This window comes from Temnothorax nylanderi, unplaced genomic scaffold (genome assembly GCF_030848795.1).
Source record: "Temnothorax nylanderi isolate EJ_2023f unplaced genomic scaffold, tnyl_v1.0 TNYL_tig0005_pilon, whole genome shotgun sequence".
Taxonomy (NCBI): Eukaryota; Metazoa; Arthropoda; class Insecta; order Hymenoptera; family Formicidae; genus Temnothorax; species Temnothorax nylanderi.
In genome coordinates, this window is record NW_027249067.1 from 66060 (window position 1) to 89005 (window position 22946).

At 45.2% G+C, this 22946-nt stretch overlaps 1 protein-coding gene across 5 annotated transcripts in view; it reads right to left on the reverse strand.

The window, feature by feature from the left end:
* Rhea (Talin_middle and talin-RS domain-containing protein rhea) overlaps positions 1-22946 on the reverse strand; it is a 42327-nt gene that overhangs the window by 9646 nt on the left and 9735 nt on the right. The window contains exons 1-10 of one of the 5 annotated variants that reach the window (XM_071711454.1): positions 17410-19002; positions 6958-7150; positions 5685-6086; positions 5290-5560; positions 4704-5207; positions 4270-4367; positions 3640-3728; positions 2432-2890; positions 2291-2326; positions 133-1946 (exon numbers count right to left, since the gene is read on the reverse strand). In XM_071711454.1, coding sequence (XP_071567555.1) covers positions 133-1946; positions 2291-2326; positions 2432-2890; positions 3640-3728; positions 4270-4367; positions 4704-5207; positions 5290-5560; positions 5685-6086; positions 6958-7096 — 3812 coding nt within the window. In that variant the 5' untranslated portion in view covers positions 7097-7150; positions 17410-19002. Of the gene's footprint in view, positions 1-132; positions 1947-2290; positions 2327-2431; positions 2891-3639; positions 3729-4269; positions 4368-4703; positions 5208-5289; positions 5561-5684; positions 6087-6957; positions 7151-13758; positions 14698-17409; positions 19003-22946 lie in introns of those variants that run through there. The other 4 variants (XM_071711416.1, XM_071711446.1, XM_071711437.1 and 1 more) reach the window with 4 other exon arrangements.

Below are 22946 nucleotides of genomic sequence, written 5' to 3' on the forward strand. Positions count from 1 at the left end.
GAGTAGAGATAAGAGATAATTTTAAAAATCAGTTCAAATCAAACGCGAAAAAAATACACGCGCGCGACTATATTTTAAAAACCAGTTCAAGGTAAACGTGAAAAAAATACACAACTATGTAAAGCTACTTACCCATAATTCTTGCTAGTTTGTGGAAACTCATTCATGTTGAGCACTTGAGTCATGTCGTCGATATTGCGTATCGCTTCGTCGACATCTCTCTGTCCGGGCAGGCAGGACACGCACTTGTTCAACGAATAGGAGACGTCCTTGGCGACCACGGCTAGATTGGCCTCGTTGTCAGGATCGTCAGGATTTTTCAGTACACGTCGCGCTTCCTTGACTAGACGCAACGATCGCAGGATTACGTCGTCTGCCGTCATCAGCACCTTCTTCTGCGTCTCCGGCTGATTGGACGTGGCGGCTACGCCGCGCACGGCATAGGTAAGATCCTTCAAGGCCGATGCGGTTTCTCTAGCGGCACTTCCGGTATAATTCTCGTTGCCTTGCTTGGCGGCGGATAACAGTTGCGCCATAGCAAATCCAACGTTCTTCGACGTGGCGCCGAGTCGCAGCGCGGTAGATTCCGTCGTCTCTTCTGGTAGCGGTCTCAACGAAGCGGCCTCGACAGCGCGATAAAACTCTCCTAGCTCATCCTTCAGGCTGTTTATCAGCTCCTCCGCGGCGTCGAGCTCCAGTCCGCCGCAGGCTTCCCTGGCACGCGTTACCGCTGATCGAAGGTCCGCCAACGACGATCCTAACTGCTGCGAGGTATTGTTCAGCTGCATAGCGGACGCCTGATCGGTGACCGTCGGTAGAACGGCTCTGGTCGCCTTCACCACAGCGGTGCCCGGTTGCAGAAACTGCTCGGAAGCGTTTATCAGATTCAACTGTGCGGTAGGATTATCCGGTTGTGCCTGCGTGCCCTTCACTCCCGATACGAGATATGGAATCTGCTGCGCCATCATGCGACACTCCATGTTGAGCTCCTCCTGGCTGGCCGGATTAGTATTGTGGTGTCCGGCACCAGAAGACGCCGCGATACACTGCGTGGCCGTGGACGCGGCCTGTTTAGCGCACGCCTCTAGACGCGTAATTAGTTTTCTACGTAACGCCGGGGTTGCCGCCACTGTGGTCGCAGCTCGTAACTCTTCCGCTGCCTGGCGCAGTTGATCCTGCATCCTGGCGTCGTGCGGGCTGCTAGCGCACTGCCGCGCCGCCTCCACCATCTTGGCAGTGGCATCGGCGAGTAGCTTCGCCGCTGCCAGCAGACGCTGTTGCTGCTCCGAGTCTGTCTGCCTCTCCGCCTCGCCTTTGATGCTCTGAATCAGCTGCGCGGTAGCTTGACCGACCACTCTCGCCTGTCGTACCATCTCGCCGGCGTCACCGGTGCTGGCGAACAGTCTGTCTGTCGCAACGAAGATGGTTTCCACCGCGCCTTCCTGGATGGATTCCTTGGCGCGCTCTCCTCTAGTGGCGGTCTTGATGTGATTGAGAAGGTCGTTCAAGGTGCGACTGACCTCGGCGGCGGCAATGCTCAGCTCCTTCAGCAAGTTATCATCGCTGCACGTCTCGTTGCAGACTTGAACCAGGCGCTCCACAGCCTTGGTCACCTCGCGAACGGCGTTCATCAGCTGCGTTTGGCAGGCGGGTGAATGTAAGGTCGGCGCTACGACCTTGGCGCAAGCCACGAGCTGAGATGTAGCCAGTGCGCACTGCGTCGCGGCCGATATCACCCTATTCTGTGTGGCAGAGTCCTCGCACGTGGCTGCTATATTCTTCGCTTTCAATACCAGAGCAGCGGTGGTATTGGCCACGGCCTTAGCGAGCGCGAGTAACATGTCCTGCAACTCGCGATTCGAGTCGTCCTCCTCGCCAATAGTTGTCAATACTTGATGCGACGCCTCACCCACTCTCGACGCCGCATTCAATAGATTCTGTCGCGGCTAAAATGTAAGCAAAAAATAATTTTTATAATGTCCAAAAAACCAGATAAAAAATAGAAAAGAAGGAATAGAGAAAAGAAAGTTTAAAATAGTAATTCGTGTCTGATGAGCCTTTCAAGTGTTTTTAAAGAAATTACATGTGCATCATTTAACTCGTCTATGTCACACATAATCGTAGGAAATATAGATTGATCTTACCATTTAATTAAATATATTTAAAAATCTTTATTAGCGAAATTTGCACTTCAAGGATATAGACGGGTTAAAGTCGAGTGCTCGGAAAAAGTCTAATGCATCTGTAAAAGCAAGTCTAATATTAGTGCGCTACGAATGTTAGTGCTTACATATTGTCCGTAGAGCGTAGATGTTATGTAGAAAGGCTGTGGGGAAAGAGGAAAGTTGAAATAGCATTCAACTTCACGGACAGATCACGTATTAATTCTATTATATTTTTTATGCAGCTCTCTCCGCTACGACGAACTCACCTCCTTGGTCTCCGGTTCTGTGGCCTTTAGTAAGTCTGAGAACGCAGAACAGAGTTTCCTGGCAGCGTCTAACAGTCGCTCGCCGGACGACTCATCGTCCATAAGAGCAGCTATCATCCGCACGCCCTTCGTCATCTCTGGTAGGTTCGTGGCGATCGTGGTAATCGCCGCTCCCACTGCGGTGTGATCGACGTCGTCCGCTGGCCCGGAAGTCAACGTGACCACCTGGGCGGTCGCGGCGTTCATCGCCGCGATCTGCGAGCCCACGTTCTGCTTGTGGGTGTCGATCGTCTGCTCGATCCATCTCAGAGATGCTGGATCCGTGCCGAGCTCGGGTAACTGAGCCTTCGTGGTGAGCTCCGTCTCGGCGATGTGGATCACCTCGTGACCAGCGGTGATGGTCGATAATAAGGCACGTTGCGGTTCAGATAGGACGGATGTCACCTTAGTTTGTTGGACCTAGTTTCAAACGTTCATACATTGTAAACTTACGTATGGCCGTTGTAAACCTGATTGATTGGCGGTATCATAAAAAAGATATTTCTCGCGTAAACAAATGCAAGTAGGAATAAAATAATTTCGCTTATAACGGTCAATCAACGAACGAAATGCACGTACATAACGAAGCGATAAACTGCAACAAATAGTTGCGGCGATACAGAGTTTACTGATATTGATTGATTACGAGCAAGTATTCTGTCGAAAAAGCATGAATCGCAAGTTACAGAGATTTTATCTATCCAGTAAGCGCTGTACCGAGAGAAAGAGAAAGAGAGATAGTCGATCGACGAACATGAAATGCAAACGAATCAAACCGGAGAAGTAAAATGAACGGTCTATAAACAAAGAATAAGAGATAACTGAAAATGTATCGTGGTGTACCTACTCTGTGTCCGCAATAGAAGGCGCCTAGCATGAAAATAAATTTAACCGTCTATTAGTCCCTTAAAATTTCGCTTTCTAACGTGCAGTATAATGATCGGTGCAACTTTAGACATTCACAAGAAATATAATACCGTCCTAAATACATATATATTCCCATAATCAATTAATAATTACACATTAGAGAGACACACGATTTGCTAGTCGAAAGTTCCCGAAGGATCTCCAATTTTTACACTTCAAGACGCATATATATTTATAACAAGCAACTAAAAGACACCGACATGAGCTTGAGAGCAGCTTGGGTGCTTTTTAACTGTGCTTACCATAGGCGGAGCATGGGCGATGTTCACCTGTCCACTGACGGTTGTATACTGGGCACCACCTATGTGACCGGTTCCATATGGTCGAGCCCCTATAAATCACACCATGCACTCTAACTCTATGGCTATATTTACAATTATTGACAATCCCGATCGAGTCCTCGATACTGTAAATCTATTCGTTTAGACAATAATTTTCTGTTGAAAGCTAAAAGCAAGTTTAATATATATGCTTAATTATTTGATCTTATAAGCAACACTTTCATGAACGCCTGAAGCTAGTTAAACGTGTATTTACAAAATAAAAGGTGTATGTATGTACAAGAACACATATGAACAGCTAAGATCCGAGGATTCAATCGTGCAAAAATTTGCTAATTAGTTTCTCTTTCTAAGTACATTGAGTAAAAGAGCGGTGTATCAGGACTTACGTTTAAAAATTTAAAGCAGACATAATTTTTAATTTATGAAAATATTATATTCTCATAAGCTACCATATACACCCAAATAAAAATCTGATAATTATATATTATATAATCGCTGTTGATATAACAAAAGAATATCTTTAGAAACAGTCCTAATCAAATTATCTAGAAAATAAAACGTGAAGTAATAAATTATAATTTCGCTTACCATCTCCTCCCGCTCTCATAACAGCTGGTATCGCGACTGAGACGGCTTCTACATTCCCTTTACCAACATTGCTGGTCTCATGTTGCATGATGGTGGCTCTGTCGAATGAAAATGCACGTATAAAATCTCGAAGTCAAGTATCACTCTTATTTAACGCGAATTATACCCATTAGAATCGGAAACAGCTCTAACACATTTGTTTGCGTGGCGTCTTAGAAACTCTTCCATGATCACATCAGATTAACGCGAAATATTGTCGCGAAATCTTGTTAGGACGTGACGCGTGATTGAACGTAAGTCGGTCGCTTTAAGACGAGTCCGACTCTCGTCGAGAACTGATAATTGCTCTAACAGTATCTTAATGGCTATTATTACTTCGATCCACACGTGGCTCGGAGAAGCTAACATGTATTGAGAGCGTGAGAGATACTCACTTTAACGGCGACACGCTATCCTCCACCATGGTGGATCCCTCGTCTCCCTCGATACCGAAGTGATCTTTCGCTTTCTGCTTCTTCAGGATAATGTCGATATAACCGGCGATCAGTTGGAGTATCTGCTCTGCTTCGGTAGTCTGTACACTGTAATATTGGTCAGAATAGTCGCCGAAGTCGAGGGTGAAGGTATTCGGCGAGGCGCCCCAACGCCGCACGGTCGTCAACGGCCACGTCTTCAGAATCTCCTTCGTCTTCTCGTCGAGTCGCAGGACCGAATCCTTCGTCACGCCGAGTAGACGCGGCACCAGCTTATTCTTGCCCTTCATCTTCTCTTTCACCAAGAAGAACGTGACGCCGTACGTATTCAGCGACCTGGCGGTTTTCGTGTACAGGACCTTGGAGTCCAGCTCTGAGAGTCCAATGTGTTTTTTGTGCTCCGCGAAGACCTTCTTTTCAATTCCTTTTACCTTCACATACGATTGCGGCAGGAATTCTTTAAGACTGAAAAAGAATGCAACATAAGTAAAACATTAATCGATATAGAATCGAGAAACATTGATCGATCACATTGAATGTAACTCACTCCAGGAAACCCGGTTTGTGTTTCTCCTCCTTATAATCGCCAAACTGAATTTGACACTGGATCCCGGCGAACACGCAAGCCTTTTCCTGCGTAATCGGATGCGTACCATCCAGAATTGCATCTCGCGCTTGCACGTATAACAGCGACAATTGTACAGGATCGCGACTGTCAATGTTTTGATCCGAGAAGAAGAATTTTCTCCTCAGCAGAACGGTTTCGGATTCGTCTATACCTTGTTCGCGCAAGGTCTTGCTTGGATCTATCCAATTCACTGTGAACCAAAACAATACGAAAGTCAGAAATGTATTTTGCAAACTTTTTCCTCAATATGTGTGTGCATGCTGATAGAATTTCAAATTAAATATCCACCAACGAGAGCTGGGAAGTTATTTTACCTTCGTCGTCGGTTTTCAACTTCTTCCTCAATTGTTCCATCTTCGCATCCCTCTCGCCCTTCTCCTCTTTCTTTCTCTTCAATGTGAGAGTGCCAAAATTTCCAGGTTTCTGATTCTCGTTCTCGTCCTCCACTAGCTCGCGCACCAAGGAATACTCGTCGTGATTCGTGATACCTATCTTCGTACATATCACCACCATGAGATTAGCCACGGGCTGGCTGTCATCCACCAACATGGTCTTCAGCGTTCCGTCCAGCATGCGGACTCGCAGCGTACGGAGCTTACGGCGATACTCGAGCAGATCTCCATTTCTCAGGATGTAGTAGTCGAGATTTCGTCCGGGCTCGAGCCAAACTCCCTTCTTCACGTCCTCGTCAGCGAGAAATAGGCCATAATCTTTCGCTACGCAAAGAACAATAAATTTAATCTTTATTGTTTATATTAATTATTGTTTCTTTATATTATGAGAAATAAGAATTACAGGAATTATATCTTTTATGATTTACAGAGAATAGGATTTGGGCTTCGAATTTGTGGAGCATAAAAAGCCTTTATTTTTTTATGCTGCTTATCTCAACGTCTAGAGGCTGAAACAATCCCTCGAAAACAACGGATTTTTTATTTTTAGCGAATATCGAAAAATATATGAATACACTATTGTAAAGAGTATATAAAATAAAAACTTTTGTGTAACATTTTTTCATGTATCTTATATTTTCAAATATCTTGTCTTATACCTATATTCGTAAAAAATAAAAAATTGTTATTTTCGAGAGGTTGTTTCAACCTCCAACTATTGAGATAAGCAGCTAAAAAAATATAGGTCTAATATTCTTTATGTTCCATAATAGTTCAAGGCCCGTTCCTTTATTAATGCAATATATAATATTATATATTTAATATTGCTAGTCCATTTAGACATGAGTAAAAACGCGCACGTTTTAGGAATGAGCTGAATATCCATTGCTTTCGTCATCGGAATAAATTAAATCTCAACGTAAAATTCTTTAGATATCCTTTTATCGAGTTGGCAAATAAAATACGCTGATATTTCCGGGATATTCATATCTGTATTACCCCGTTAAATTACACATTACGTTACATTATTAAATTACATTACCAGTAATTTAAAAAAACTTGACAAAAAAATTTGATGCGTCTATCTGCGCGAGAGATATTGCGACATCTAATTTTTGGGATATTTCACGTAGCGTTGACGAAATATCTCGATAATACAATTAGGTCCCCGTCGAGTAAAATATCGAGCGCTTACGTTGACCCATGTTGCTAGCCTCGGCGAGTTTCTCTCTGATGATACGACAGGCGTCGTACACCGACGTGCTGGGATCGAACTGCATCATCTTGGTGGCGTTCTTCTCCGGTATGGAGATGCGTAAAGATAGGGTTGCCATCGCGATTGCCTGGGGTGACCTTCTGCGTGCGCGAAAACCTCCAGAGTCACTCGACTGAAAGAGACCAGTCGCCATAAAATAAGATTATGAGCGTAAATCAAGACTGAGCGACGCGATTCGTTCGCTAACATTAATTAACGTTTCTTAACGCTTTCGTCGACGATCGGCGAGTATTTTTTTCTTTCTCAAGACGACGAATCTTACGCGTGTAATCGTCCTGGTCGCGGCGTCTCGTCGATCGCACGCAGCGTGAAATTATATCTCGCGAAATTATATCAAATAATCCCGGTATTACGTGGACGGCAATTTAAAGGATTATGCAGGAGCACGCAGTTTCCGCTTTACGGCGAAATTGCACGCAACAAGTTGCAAGGGCCGACTATTATGTCCCCTACCGCGTTATACGAATGTCTAATGACAGAAACTCGTTAATGTAATCGTGTAACGTTGTTGAAATTTCGTTATGTTATTTGTATTCGTTAATCCGGAGAATTGTAATTATTTGTGCTAACGACATTGAGAAAAATAATCGCGCCGCCGCGCCGCGCCGCGCTCGCTCGAAAGCGAGCTTTCCGCTTTGTGCCGAGATCCAGTTAAGTTCTTTACGATACTTTCTGTTGCGATTTATCTGGACAAAGCGCCGAGAAGAAGGGAATACGTCTCGCACGGGTTTGCGGGGTTGCGAGAAGAGTGAAGGGACCAGGGCAATGGATTAAAAATGATCCGCGCGAGACCAAAGGAGGCAGCCACTGTAAGATTCCTGTCTATATGTATATCGATCTTCCATATAGTAACATGTATTATATTTTTGCCACGCAAAATTTACCAGGGAGTAGCAACGTGTCTTTCACGAGCGTAGAAACGCACAAAATGTACATTTGACATTTTTTAGATTTTTTCCACATGTTTTTCCTACAACTTATTATGTTTCATAAGATAGGATATAATAATGCAAGATAAAAGTAAAAAGTATCAGAGATGTGCAAATAAGTTTTCTAACTTACATAATGGATGAAGTATAGATTAAGCTGGATTAAGGCAGGAACTACATAAATATTGCGATAACTCTGTTATATTTATAAGGAATAATACATTGCTCCCGTTAAAAAAAGCGTGGAAACAGTAGGTAAATAAAAATACGCCCTTTCAATCTCGAGCTCGAGATAATTAAATCGGATTCGATAGCTAAAAATAAAAGGGAACGTACTCAACGAACGAAGTAATTAAATTCTCACGTGATACGCAGCTTCGGTGATTTATAAACGTGTAAAACACTCCGAGACGATGTCAAGATATAATTTAAACGAGCGGCTCCTCAGGGGGGGGGAAAGAACGAATGGAGAGCGTGCCGTTTATATACATTTGATCGCCTTAATAAAGATTACCCCGGGGAAGATATCTCGCCGGGAGTAATTGCGAGAGGAGAGCAAAGGGCAAACGCTCACATTCTAAGATATGAATAGATTAAATCATGACATTGAATTCAAACGGAGTGTCATTACCCCCCGCTCCGGGGGGGGGAGGGGGTACAAAACGCGCCGACGGGGGCGGAGCGGAGCTCGAGTGCAACTTCGGGGCTTCGGTCCTTTTATATAGAAGGAAGATTGCTATCTTCACGCTAATTTGCGGTGCGCGAAACGCAAGCATTCTTCCGCGACAATAAGCGCGTCGTTAGACGTCGCGGGGATAAACATCCAATTTCGTTGTATTCATCCCGAGTTGGGATCACAGCCAACGGGTTCATTCACGCGTTTTTCCACGCGTGCCCTTTGCAGGGGGGCCGAGGGGGGGGGGAGGGAGCAAGGGAGAGAGGCAGACAGGACCCAGGAGGAATAGGCGATGCCGCGTAAATTCGTCGCAGGTATACACCCTACGCCAATGTGGATTTCCACCCTTAAAGGTTGCCAGGCAACGCCGGTCTCTGACTGTGTCAAACTCCAAGCGTGACCCCCTGCCATATACCCCTGGCTATCCTTTCTTACGAGCTCTCTCTCTCTTCTCTTTCTCGCGCGTTCTCTCCCATCTCGTCCCCGTTTCACCCATCTTCCCCTTTCACTCCCCCGCCCGTTTCTCTCGCCAACAATTTTCACCCAATTAACGTATGGTTTTGATTTCATCGCGCGTATCGAATTTCTGACCTGGATGGGGGATGGATTGGACGATTACCGAACACGAACGTGTCGATCACAATGGAGCTTGTCGGAGTTGCGAAAAATGTACGCCCGGGTCTCCGGTCATCGAGTATTTTGCCGTCAAATTGTCGAGGGGAAAATTTTCAAAGTCGGTAAGATATTTCGTCGCAATTATAGAAAAGGCAATTAAAGATCGGCTGTATATAAATTCAGATGCGCTATAATATAATCATAACAAATCAATAATTTCCTCTCGCCGACGATTAAAAAATGGTTTGTGCAACAAATTCGTTTATTCGGAAAAATTTACTTTGACAATGTGAAATTTAAAACTATATCGATACGAGGTCATTGTGGAAAATTGCATGTCTGATTTTAGGTATGTATTTTGTTCACCCCCAAAGATACGAGCCAATACCTTTCCCTCTGAGCGATATCGCTGGAGTTTTTCTCTTTCCAAAAAAAGGGGGGGGGTCACAAAGTGAACGTCCTAATGGCAGAATGTAAAGAGGGGGGGGGAAAAAATCGCGCAACAGGCAATCGCTCGCAGAGCCGACGGCGTTTTACTGCGAAATTGAAACCGCACCGTCGGCTACGAAGTTACTTTCGTTCAATTCGCAATACGTCACCTTCCTACCCGCACGAACTCGATTCAGAGGGAACGACCTCATTACATACAACTGGATCATCAACTCCATACATACTGCCAGTGGGATGGAGCCACTTCACGACAATGCCTGGCATTGATATTGCTGGAAATTGAATATTCTTACGAGAGGGACACACGTTGCGCAACACATTCATCGTTGAAAGGCCGGCGATAAAGTGGCGGGGACTCTTTTGTTTCGTCGGCTCATGTTAAATTCAATTCTTTATTTACAAGTTCGATTAAACGAACAGTTAAGGACGCGAAAGTAAAGGGTAGTTAAAATTTCTTTTTTGCGACAGCAAAGGTGGAACGTCACGCGACGCAATTGCAGCCCCAATTAAAAGTGAAATAATGGTCGATAAATTTTTCATAAAGTCTCCTTAACGTCGCTACGGAAAATGGGAGACATTCTTTTTACAATGACCTCGGGGAAAAAGGAGCGCGCGATAGGAAAGGAAGGCGGAAGGAGCACGCTATTAGGAGCGGAAAGGAAAATTTGTTTACGTAACGTGATAAAACCGCTTCTTTATCCGGCGATCTTGCTCCCGGTGCAGCGCGCCGTTGTTCTTTCCAACGTACTGAAACATAAATAGGGCTTTCATCTCGATCGAGCTCTCCAATACCTCCCTTTGAGGTATCCCAAAACAAATTCCCGGCCATTTTATTCTCCCCTATACTCATACCGTCTAAATTCTCTACGGATCTTCCATTTCGATAACGGCTGATCGCCCGAATACGAAGCGCGCTGTTATCAAACGCGACGAGCGCGATAGAAAAGAGAGAAGAGGCGGACTGAGTGGAGGAAGAGGAAAAAAAAAGAGAGGAAGAGGCGGTGTGGAGTGTGGAGAGTGCCAGTTGCGCGATTCGCGTTAATCGAGAGCGTTTCTAAAATTAGACGTCGCGTATAGTATCCGCGCCGCGATGACACTTGACGCGAGCTAATTGAGGGCGGCGATCCGGGGCGGCGGGCGGCGGGTAAGGGGGCAAGGGGGGTGGATAACGAAGACGCGATTATGCGGCCGCGCTCCGCAAAATCGGCTAATCCCGCCGGCCTCGTATTCCTCATCCCTAATGGATCGTGCCGCGCATACGTGCCAATCAGCCGGGCGGGCCTCCGTCGATTATCGTGGAAACGGCGAATCTATAGTGGAAACGTGTTAATCTGTCGCCGTCCGGGCTCTCTCTCTCGTCATTTATCATCGCGGCGCAGCGCGCGCGATTGAATAGCTTCGGACCGTTATTTGCCGCTCGCTAAAATCTCGCGATAATTCGCGGAAAAATTCCACGTCCCCCGCCGATTGCCCCGCGCGCGGCGCATCCCCGGGAATTAGATAGCGATTCCCATTAGCGGGCCACGCGGATACCCGCGGATAAAGCGTTGTGCCATTATCGATATAATAATTTGGACACCCTCGAATTAATCTTTGTGCAAATTCTCGCGCGGCTCCCCAGGCTCGTACACGCGAGCATCGGTTCGAATTAACTTGTGTCTTAACTGATTCCCCGATCTCCGGCTATTTTTCCAGGTATAGAACTGCAGAAAGAGAGTTTTCATTTAAACTTCAGTCAAGTTCGGGCCGCGGGTTTACGAATGCAACTCACCGGCGTTTACAACTCGGACGTGATGTTACCGGTGTTTTTGCCCCGGTTTTGCCTGGAGGATGATAGCAATGCGAGTGCTAACAAGGCCACACGCGCCACACAAGCCTTATGCATATATTCGGCGCAAATTACATTTCCTATGCATTAGAATATACTTCGCACCACCACTTCGCAAGATTAATCCTGATAACATAATTTCCCGCGGTCTTATCTGGTACATACATTAATGTCGTTTTTCGATTTTGGCGATTCTTTCATTGAAGCCCAACTTCCCAAAGTTGGTTTAGATACCCGCTAACTGATGAATTATGCAAAAGTTAGGCAAAATCGGAAATTAATAATTACCGACCGGTTCAACCATTACTATCGATATAATCGCTGACTAAATTACTAATTATGACTGCAGTGTAATCATCAAGTAATCATGATCCATTAATTATAAAGTAATTATGCCTTTATAATTAATTTCATAATTTAACATATCACTATACATATAATGAAAACGATATATAATATTTCATCTGATAATATTATCAATTAATTGCAGATTGCAAATGTAATTTTTGATTAATAATTTATCTCAATGACAACTGTTCTAATCGCGAATGATTTATTTTAATTCTATATAAATCTATATAAATTCTATATAAATGTTGGAAAATATTAAATCTTATTATTAAGATCTTCAAACACTCAGATAAGAATAATGAATCGCCGCGAATAATCGTGACTGAGACACCGTAAAAAATGCGTACAATCTACTAAATGAAATTTGCTCGAGTAGAAGCTATATATCGGCGTGTAGATACGAAACACTTACTGCCATTTACTTTGGCTACAGTATGTAGTTACCATGCTCCATCCTCGGAGCAAGTTATAACGCCGTCGTCAGCTTTTTTAACTTCATCGCCGCCTCGCGAGAAGGGTAGCAGTCGGTCGGTTCTCACACCCTCTATCCCACGAACGCTTTGCCCCCCCCTCTCTCTCTCTTTTTCAGTGTCGTTGCCACCCTTTGCGGATGTCATCACATTTTTCCGCACGTCACTACCCCGGTTGAACCGCGTAGGAACATATAAAACCCGCGCGTAACTCCCTTACGGGTTATCCGAATAATTTATTAACCCCTACGATTATCCGACAACTTACGAGAATATTGATATTCTCGCTGCTATTAATTTTTCGCGAGGAAAACTCATTCTTCAGCCTTATTTCCCAGCCTTGCGAGAATAAAAGTACTTTATACGCTACGCCGTCCGCGCGATCGCGGGGAACTTGATCCTTTATCGCGTCTATCTACATCCCAGAATCGATGAAGTGCGCACAGGTAGATGCTTAAATGAAAGTTTCAGCTTCCTTACACCGGCGTACATTACGCGAATTTACTTTTACAATGTTAATTTCGTAATATTGTGAGACGCTGTTACAATTACTCCGTTAAAGTTTCTCTCCGCCTTTAAGGGCGGATGAGAAAAGGATCCTTTTTATTCTCGTGACGCTTTACTTTATTACCTTATACGTTACGCTGCGTTAAATATATGCATTCGGGACACACTCGGTGTGGTACAAAGCTACATGTAGACGCAAATATAACACACTGCATTTGCGGACGTTAAACAAAGCACAAATGCAACTTATCGACGTTCACCCGACACATATGCGGATCGATTGAATAAACGTTTGTAAATAAACTCCCAACGGCGCAACAAAAGTTTTGATAAATTCACTTGTAAGGGTATGAAATAGTATATGCTGTTAGCCATCTAAATTAAATGAATATTTCATCGAACTGAACAAATAAAGCCGTACAGCTCCTCGCGAGTGACGTCACGTATCGAACAACTTTATAGGACGAAAGTTTTTTAATACGCCAAGAGCTGTGCTAAATCTAAATCTAACACTTCATCTAAACACTTCGTCTATGAAACATCATCAGAACAGCATTTAGAGACGAGAGACGATCGGAGCCTCATTTTATTTATGAACTGCATATTATAATTAGGAAATACATATCAGTGAATGTTAAATTTCTGTTTCAAATCGGAGATTTCATAATTATAAAACGAAATGTGTTCTCCGTTCGTTAAATTGGCACAAAGCGTCGATTTATGCTTTCCATTATCGCGAGGAATCACGTGTGTAAATAATCTTACGAAACGAGGCACGATGTTTCTCGCTGAAGGCAGGCAAATGCCACGTGGCAAGCTAACGAGCGATAACGGACGGACGATGCAACGCGCGATGACTGATCACATAAGAAAAAAATAGTGGATGATATTTACCTCCGGCGACGCATTCGTATTGGCTTGCTTTAGCGGTGCCTAGCAGCAACTACATCTATATATCTAATTTTGGCTATTGGCGACTCCTATAATACCCAGGATCGTGGAACGTTGGGCGCCGGCTGACGTCGTTTCCGGTGCAAGCTTCTCGTGTAAAGATAATTTACTATCCCTACGAAGCTGCAGCACGGGTTCAGCTCCATTTCTTACTGTATTTTTATTCACGATCGCGACCGATTTACGACGACGACGACGACGACGGTGACAACGAGCTTCGGTAGCCTCGTAAATCCCGCCATTTATATCGATATTCCATTAAACGACCAATCGGCGATCCTCGATGAACGAGATTATTCATAGAACGTCGACGCCGCTTGATTGAAGCAGGATTAAATACTAGGAATATATTAATAACAATAATTTTTCACTGAAAAAAATTTCAATTGACTTTGGATCAAAGGAATAAATGCTAATTCATTACGTACAATTTTTTAAATTAATGTTAAAAGGGGAATTATATAAGATACAGAGGTAAAATCCGAGAAGCAAAATTCGAGGAATCAGGATTCTTATATTTGCAAGAATAAATCGTCACGATACGCAAAATCGTATGCTCAAAATCAAATCATATATGTTAAGCTGCGTTATTTCTCGACACTTATCCCGATTGGCTTTATCGTACGACGAGCCCCACACAGGCGTCACTGAATCGCTTCGATTGCGAGGATCGATGGCTTCGAGCGAACGCGAGTCGTCTCGCGCGACATCCCCGACCGCGTGTGTGTAGCGCGCCGCGATCCCGCAGGCGGCAACCCCCCCCGTGAAACCGCGGACGCGACGTGGCCCGGACGACCGGATCCTCGCGCCGATCCTCCGGGGCGACGGACGGATGGAATCCCGAGGGAAACTTGTGAGAGAGGTGTGCGACGACGGGCACGAACGGACGCGTCACTTCGATCGCCGGTCAGAAACTGAATGTGCCGCGGTTCGAGCTGTAAGGCTCGAAATGTGGAGACGAGAGGGTGGGATCGGGGAGCCACCCCCTTGCTCGCTTGCTCGCTCGCTCGCTCGCTCGCGCGTTCTCTCTCTCCCGAAGGGGATGCGGGACTCCGAGGCGGGGGACGGAGCGACGGGGCGGACGGGGAACCGGAGGGGGCATCGCTACGACGATTCTCTCTGGGATCTACATCGGGCATGTTCGGGGCTTCTGCGCACTAGTGCCCCAGTAACACACCCCCGTGCACCAAACGGGAAAATCTCGAGCGTCACGAGAGCGCGAACAAATCGCGCACGTCCCCGGTTGCCTCGGTTGTTTCACGATTTTCTCCGAACGATTAGCTTCTCTCGTTCTCATCGATCCGTTTGAGAACTAAAACTCCAACTATAATCACTCTAATTAAAATAAAATAAAAGAATATTCTTACATTTATTTTATATCTTTTTAGTATTCATTTTTTTATGGATATAGCGACGTAGAGCATATCAACGTTTTATCTCACGGCGAATAATTATACATGTCTCTTGATCTTCTCCCGATTTTCACGATTATCTGATCTTACTTTTCCAACGCGTGCTATTTTTTTCAGTCACACTCTGAATTTCTTTATCTCACGCTTTCGTTAAATCGCGACGTTTTTACTTCGAATTTTTATTCGAATCGATTCAGAGCTGGTTCGAGGGATCGCGCGAGACTCGGAGCCAACGCTAACAGGGAACGTAGCGTTATTGTCGAGCCGCAAGGAATAGTCTGCCGGGATTTCAAATAAACGTACGCCTGTGTGTCGGGTTGAGTCGTTTTAACGTCTGGACGCCCGTGACCGGGCGGTGACAGATGCGGAAATCATCGATTCTTCCTCCACCGCGTCGGTAAAGGATTAAAATAAAAGATACGCCGCCGCGCGCCTTTGTCGCGCCAGATGAGAGACAAAAGGAGATAAAGAACCGTATAGTAATCCGTATCCGTAATTCCGGCCGGATTTAGAAACGACAGTTTGCCCCGCAACGTTGCGAAAAGAAGGCAGAACAATTACCTCTGAAATTTTTTTATTTACACTTCACGAAGAGTCAGTCTAAAATTAGGAATTGTTCAAGCGACTTAATTGAAGAAACATTTTAAATATCTGCCACGAGAGAGACTTCAAATATCCTAATTTGATTACAAATGTCAAGTGCTGCGAGCGTGTCGCCACATAAAATCATATCTACTAGAGAGATTCGGTATACTTTTAACATACACGTCATCAATAAACCCGGACCGTTACCGTGTCTCTATTGGAAACCCTCTATTGGAAAATGATTAATAATACTTGAATATGTAAACGAGAGATTGTACAGCTGAAAACTGTACTGTCAGTAACGTAATTCTATCGGGAAAATGTCAAACTCAGAATCTATATCGTTTGCTCGTATCACATTATGAACCTTTTATTTTTGTTCAAATAATTATTTAGGGTATTCCCGCCGCCTCCCCCCCCCCCATCCTATTCACCGATTCTGTGCCGCGAAATTTTACAAATCGCTCTCTTTCGATTCTTTCAACATATATCAGTTTATGATCGTTTGACTTGTTTGCCCCAGTTACGTACAATTCTATATAAACAATTTTATATTAAAGAATAGCAAATACCGTAATAATGGAAACCCCTAGACCGTATCGATCCCTATCGTGAAATTTAACATCGTCGTTTGTGGGTTCCGGAAGGCCGAATCTATCTCGTTTCGTTCATTTAAAACAATTTCACGGGACGGACGGTTTTAGAGGCAAAGAATCCAACGTGTGTGCGTGAATGCCTGATTGTTATTACCGTAGCTTGCCTCCCCTCGATATCGGACAATTTCGGGACCCCGGAAAGTCGACCCTCGTATTATACTATCTGATTTCGAGATCGTAGGGGGTTGTTACCACGACTCGCTCTTAATAATTGAGTATGCTATCTCGATCGTTTTGTGGCAATCAATTTTATACCCCCTCGATCTTGTTAGCTCGTTTGTCTGTTCGATTTTAAGTCCGGCAAACATCAGAACGTGTGATTTTTAATTTTGGTACAGGGTTCAATAGTGGTTAACAAAAAAAAAACTCCTACCGATAAGTAAATTAATAAATATATTTTCACTTCTATGTATACATCTATTATTTTTGTTACCTAATAATAAATTTATTAATTGTACTATTATCAAATAATCATGCAGCAAAATATTACGCACCATCTACTTACACAAATAAACATGGACGCAAAAGATAGAGCCGTAGATCTCGATCGACAAATTCTTTACACTGATTATTTGCTATCGAGTGCTTTTGGTCAGATTTTAAGTGATTAAAGCAGCTCAGTTTATATTTTTTGTCTTTTTTTTTTCGGAGCATGTCAGCAAAACTAAAAGTTACCAACAGTCATCCTGGGATCTTAATTTATTTAATTGGAGATTCACGAAATTACGTCTACAGAGATACGTTTGGAGAAAACCTAGATTTTCTCCGTGAACTTCCAGTCGTTTTAGATCGACGTGATAGCGCGCGACACATCAAAAGCATGCGCAGCGAGAGAACGGGAGCGACCTTATTCTACTTCGCTAACAATCGCTAAAGCTACGGCTTGCAATCGTAGCCGAAACTCTCTCTTGCATCATACAGCTGAATAGTTTCTTACTCACCGCGCCGGTGTCATCGTGGTGTCACTCGATCGCGCTCGGGGGAGGGAGATCTCTTCTCGGACGGATTCGTCGCGCCCGTGATCGATTCAGCGCGAGGTACAAGCGAGACGGCACAGAAGGAAAGCGAGACTTCTGTACGTCTACGAGGATAACTCTACGTAGGGGGATGATCCTCGTCGACTGCACGCTGCGGGATCCCCGTGTCTTCGGGATCACGATCGTTCGCCCCGGTCACAAAAGCGGGAGCGGGTAAATCGGGACTAGTGTACAAGGCACAGGGAAAAGGGACGGAGCTTGATTCTCGTTCAACCTCGATCGAGGGAAATAAAGGAGAGGAGGAGGAGGAGAACTCTCGGGAAGATCCGGACGGACTTGGATCTCGGTAAGGCAATCTCGTGGTTGGATCGATAATCGTCTCGGAGGGAAAATAAGCTCGTTGGGTTGGGATTCTACGTCGAATGTCGACGACGAAGTTGATTCAGTTTGGAAAGAGGAAAGAAATGCGGGGGGTATGACAAAAACGGGAAAGTGTCGGACAGTTTCGCTCGGAGAAAAGGGATCTCAAAGAGAGAACTTATTGTCACGATCTGGACGGCGATTCTAAGGCACGAGGAAGTTCCGGAGCGCGACAGCCGTGCGCTACATCGCGATGCACTTTTCGACCGGCTATACGTTTCTTTCGCGCGACCGCGGACGGCGAGAAGACAATCGGCCGAACGACGATAATAAACATTAAAAAAAAAAGAGAGACAACCGCAAACGGAACCGCGAAAGTATTTTCCGAAAATTGCAAGCGAAACCGCACGTGTGTTTTCAGAAAAGGGACTCGACGATAGACAGCACGGTTTTAGCGCGCGGTCGGAATATAGTGGAAATAATAACGGAAATTTTTTTTTTTTTTTTTTTCGTACAAACCGTAATACCGCCGATGGCTCGAAGGGAACTGAGAATCAAACACAGAAACGGAAGTTTGTTTTACCTGCCTGCCTGCGAGAAACGTTAAACCGATTAATACTGCTTGCACGTCCGGAGGGAACGATCGCGAGACGTCTTTCACTGCGACGCGAGATGGAAACGGTCGGGCCCCCTCCCGATTAAAGACTATCTTCGCGAAGCCGGTCAAACAGGAACGGAGAATAAATAAGTGAAATAAGGATAGCACGTGAGGGATCGATTTAAAATCAAACGTCTAAAAAGGAAGAGGAAGGAAAAGGATTAAGGAGGAAGTTCGGGAAGCTGGGAAAGCGAGCTCGAGTGGAAGTTTCGGAATCGTTGATTTCTGGCGGTGGATGCGAAGGGTCGAAGGGATGGGAGAAGAGTGCGAGGGTAGAGAGCAAGGGCGAGGATGTTACCCCGACGGCTGTCGCCAAAGAAGTGATAGGTCTGCGGCCTTGCGCGCGGTACCCGAACCGAGGGCGACGTAGGGAACCGAGCGAGGGGACACCCGGCCGAGGGGCGCAGACGCGAGGGTTTATCGGTGGACGAGGGCGGCGACGATTGGCGGCGACCGTCCGACGCTGCCCCGCTTCCTCGTGCTCCGCCAATTCGCGAGGGGGTGAGTCGTCCGTTCGCCGAAGCCCCCCTCTACCATCTCGCCGCGGGAAGATCTCGCGCGAGCGGGGTGCAGCAGCAGCAGCGTGATGCCGACCCCTTCGAAATTCGAGTGTCGTATCGCGCTATAGGACATCGCTGGCCCTTTTTCGCTCCCCCTCCCCCCCCTTCCCCCTTCATCCCCCGCGGTGAGCGCGAAAGGGCGAGCGTGTTTTCCGCCGAGGCCGAGACTTTGCGCCACCGCGCCAAGCTCCAGCGACGAATTTGACAGTAAATTGCAGTAATCGAGATGACACCGGTCAAATTTATAGGACGATTACGGGGATGCAGTTGCAATTAAACTAATGATGTCGCTGCAAAGACTCCGACTTGGTGCCTCGGTCAATCTTTCGGGTACCACCGAATTGAAATACGAACGTTATCAATTTCACACGTGCGTCGCTCGCTACAGATACATGTACCAAGTGATTATTCGAGTAGTTGCTTTACGAGGCAACTATACTACTAATTATATTGTACTTTTCACATCTCGGTGAATTCGACTTTTCACAAGTGGGTCTAAAAGTTCGAACCATAAAAATTTAATTCCGCAAGTTCGAGAGTTTAAGAGCCATTTCAAGACAGTTATCTTTCTTAGGAATAAAAGCAGAGGTTCTAAGATCACTTTTTCATAAATAGGTATATTATATATGCTGCATTTTCCTTGTTCCCGAATTTTGTAGAAAAGTTTAACTTCGAAATTTTTTATTGAAAAATGAATGAAGTAAAAATGTTACTCCGCGCACGTGAACTGTAACGTGAACTTTCCACGCGAGCGTCTCCGTTTCTCAGATACGGCGACTAGTGAGAAAAAGGTTTACATACATCGATGCGCAAACCAAATTTATTTACGTCACGCGGCCCGAGATACCCTATCGCTTAAATTACGAAAATGAATTATGCGCTAAAAAGCGAACCGAGGGATATGGACGCCCAGCGTAAACAGCAATATCATCTCAGGTGGCGTGCACGGTGAATGACAAAAAATGATAATGCGAATCTAAGAAGAAAATTACCACGTCAACCTATAGCTTTTTCGAACGTGGCACTTCAGCGTTTCGCCGCGTTCGGAGTATCAGCAAAAAAGCACCCTCTGCTACCTCGACCGGTGAACGTTGTAGGCACTTTTACATCCAGCGGTCGATTCGCGTAATCATTAAATTTCACATTATCAGTTCGGCTGTATTTCTCTCGTTTACTTTTATTCGCGTCGCGCGCAGTTTAACACAAATCTCACGCGCGTATCCAACCAGCGTTCATTTAAATATATTTTATGCGATAATCCAATGAAGGAAAGAGCTTCGATCGCACGTGGGAAGAAGCGCAATGCAAGATCGGATCCGATAATTTTCTTAGATGTGGGCTTAGGTCGCTGGCCGTACAAAAGATCCGAAAACAGGCCTTATCGGCCGCGGGACCGAGGGGTGGGGGGAAAAACGGGGGGACGCGAGGGAGATGATAATGCGAGTCTGCAGGCGGGAGGTCTTCTGTGCGGGAGAGGATGGGGGAGTGTCACTCAGGAGCACGACGTGTAAGGGAATGGTCACCGTCCCGGGGGGTGAATTGAGATGTACAGGCAATTTATGCAGCGAGCGGCACTCCCGCCCGGAAGTCGGCGAGCGGCCGCTTGACCATAAACCCGCTTGCAAAACATCGCCGAGCTTTCTTCCCGAGGAAAAAGAAGGCCGAAATAAAAAAATCGAATATTCCCGCACGCGACCGATGCGGATATTTTTGTCATTTGAGCGCGGCTCGCGCTGTCAATTTTACGACTTGATCAAGATGTTCGTTACATTGCTCCCAATTGCGGCTCATATACGTGATAATGCGAGAAACGCGATTACGTTAAACGACATGGAAGTAGATATTATTTGACGAGTTGAGCTCGATAAAATATTTTAAGACGCAATCCCGTGATAATTTCTCTGGAGAGTTTTAAATGATATAAAATAAAAACAAGGCATTTTTTTTTAGATGCGTATAAATGTGTCGTCGCATTATTTAGATGCATGGTCAGGGAATCAAATTGTTGTTGCGATAAAGTCAAGTAATTCAATCCCGAAAAAAAGGGAGCAAACATAAACGCGATCTGCGGCTGTGACATAACGGGAAAAACAATTCATATCGTGATAGATTTAAAAAAATGGGAAACACGACGCTTATCTCGAAACAGAAATACACGCCCGCATTATTACAGTATTAATGAAAACTTATTTATACCCTAAAAGCGACATTTGCCGAGCCCCGGCAGGATGTCCACGTGTATATCACGCGTGTCTTCTTGCCTCGCAATTGCGAGCGGCGGAAATGACGGAAAGCAAGCTTCTACGGCCGGGGGGGGGGGGGGGGAGACAGAAAACAGAGGATGGGACGAAGTCGTCCCATTCGGGATGAATTAAGGATCTACCCTCTAAGTATGCCTCTGCTTTTCTTTTTGTTCACCATCTCGCGCTCTATCCCACCCTCTTTCTCCCTCTCTTTCCATGGCCATCAACCCTTATCGTGGTAGCGTCAATCACTCTCTCCATACACGGTGAAACTTATCGTTCGATTAATCGGCTTGACAATGCGCCTGTCGATTCGAGTTACCCCCGGATTCGCGCGCGCGTGCGGTCGGTCCCCGAAAATGCAGCGCTCGTCCGACAACGATTTACGGCCGGAAAAGTTTTATGGTTCCCAATTATACGGAGGATCCTCTCACGTGAAATTGTTAGCGAGTGGAAGCGTAAACTATTAGAGCTTTGCGTATTGTTTAAAACACTGAATGTTGGAAGTAACCTTCGCCACTGACAATAAGTGTGAATTACGTTTGATAATTTTCGATTGTAGGAAGACAAAAACATACATCGTACTCTGGTATCACTCATTACATCACTCTCGCTCGCATTATCGTGTATATGATTATATATTGTAATCGTTTATAAAAATTTCCGATCTCGCCGAAAGTTTACGATTTATCGCGTACTTTTTTTGTATAATAAAATAGAGTAGGAACGAAATGCGCGCTATCTGAAAAATGCATCTACGAAAATGGTTACAGTATTCTCCATACGCGCGTATGGAGAAAAGTATAAAATGGCTGCAATAGTAAAAGTTACGATCAAACGTGGCAACGAATGTCATATGTTCAACTTGTCATATAAATCTACACGCAAGTAGAACAAGTGTTGTCGGACTCGGTGTTTGTTCGCAGCGTGTTTCGATGTGTTAGGCAGCGCTGTAAGTTCGGCGCCAAAATGTCTGGACCATAACGTTTCCATTGTACGGTCCCGTCGATGCTCGTGCCACTCCGAAATGTACATATCGCTCATAAAATTCGAATATTCCAAATCTCGCGGACGAAGGATTTCTCCGCGTCGCGCATAATGCGCTTAATCATGTAATGGAATTTTCAGCTGTCATCTAGATGGATCGTCACGCGTTACTCCGAAACTCAGGAACGGGAACGGGGGTCTTTTCGAATTTCATTTTTCATTTGACATGCGTATGCAATTCGGGTAAGAATTTTGCGCGAGCGCATTCTCAGAACTCTCGCGTGAGAAAATCGAGGGAACAGGGAAGGAAGCAATTTCGTCGTGAGAGTTGGAGTAGATTTTAATTTCGGACTGTGGTAAGACGAGAAAGAACGCGCGTGCCTTCACACTTTAAACCTCCCATCGTGCTTAGGGCATTACGTTGCGGAATTATCGAAGACAAACCGAACGAGAGAGACGGGTTCGGCAATAAACGACGCCTGATCCCTCCGTTCCGCGGCTACAAACACGACAACTGTAACCGCCGAGCTCGGACCGGTGGACAGATGTGCAGATTGCATGAACCGCAGAATGGAGATTAAAGATAATGCGGGGAGATACGAGCGAATTGGTCAACGGAGACCATCGACCTTTTAACGCCATTTGCGACGGGCCATTTGCCCATATTCTTATTAACAACCAGAACAGCGTTCT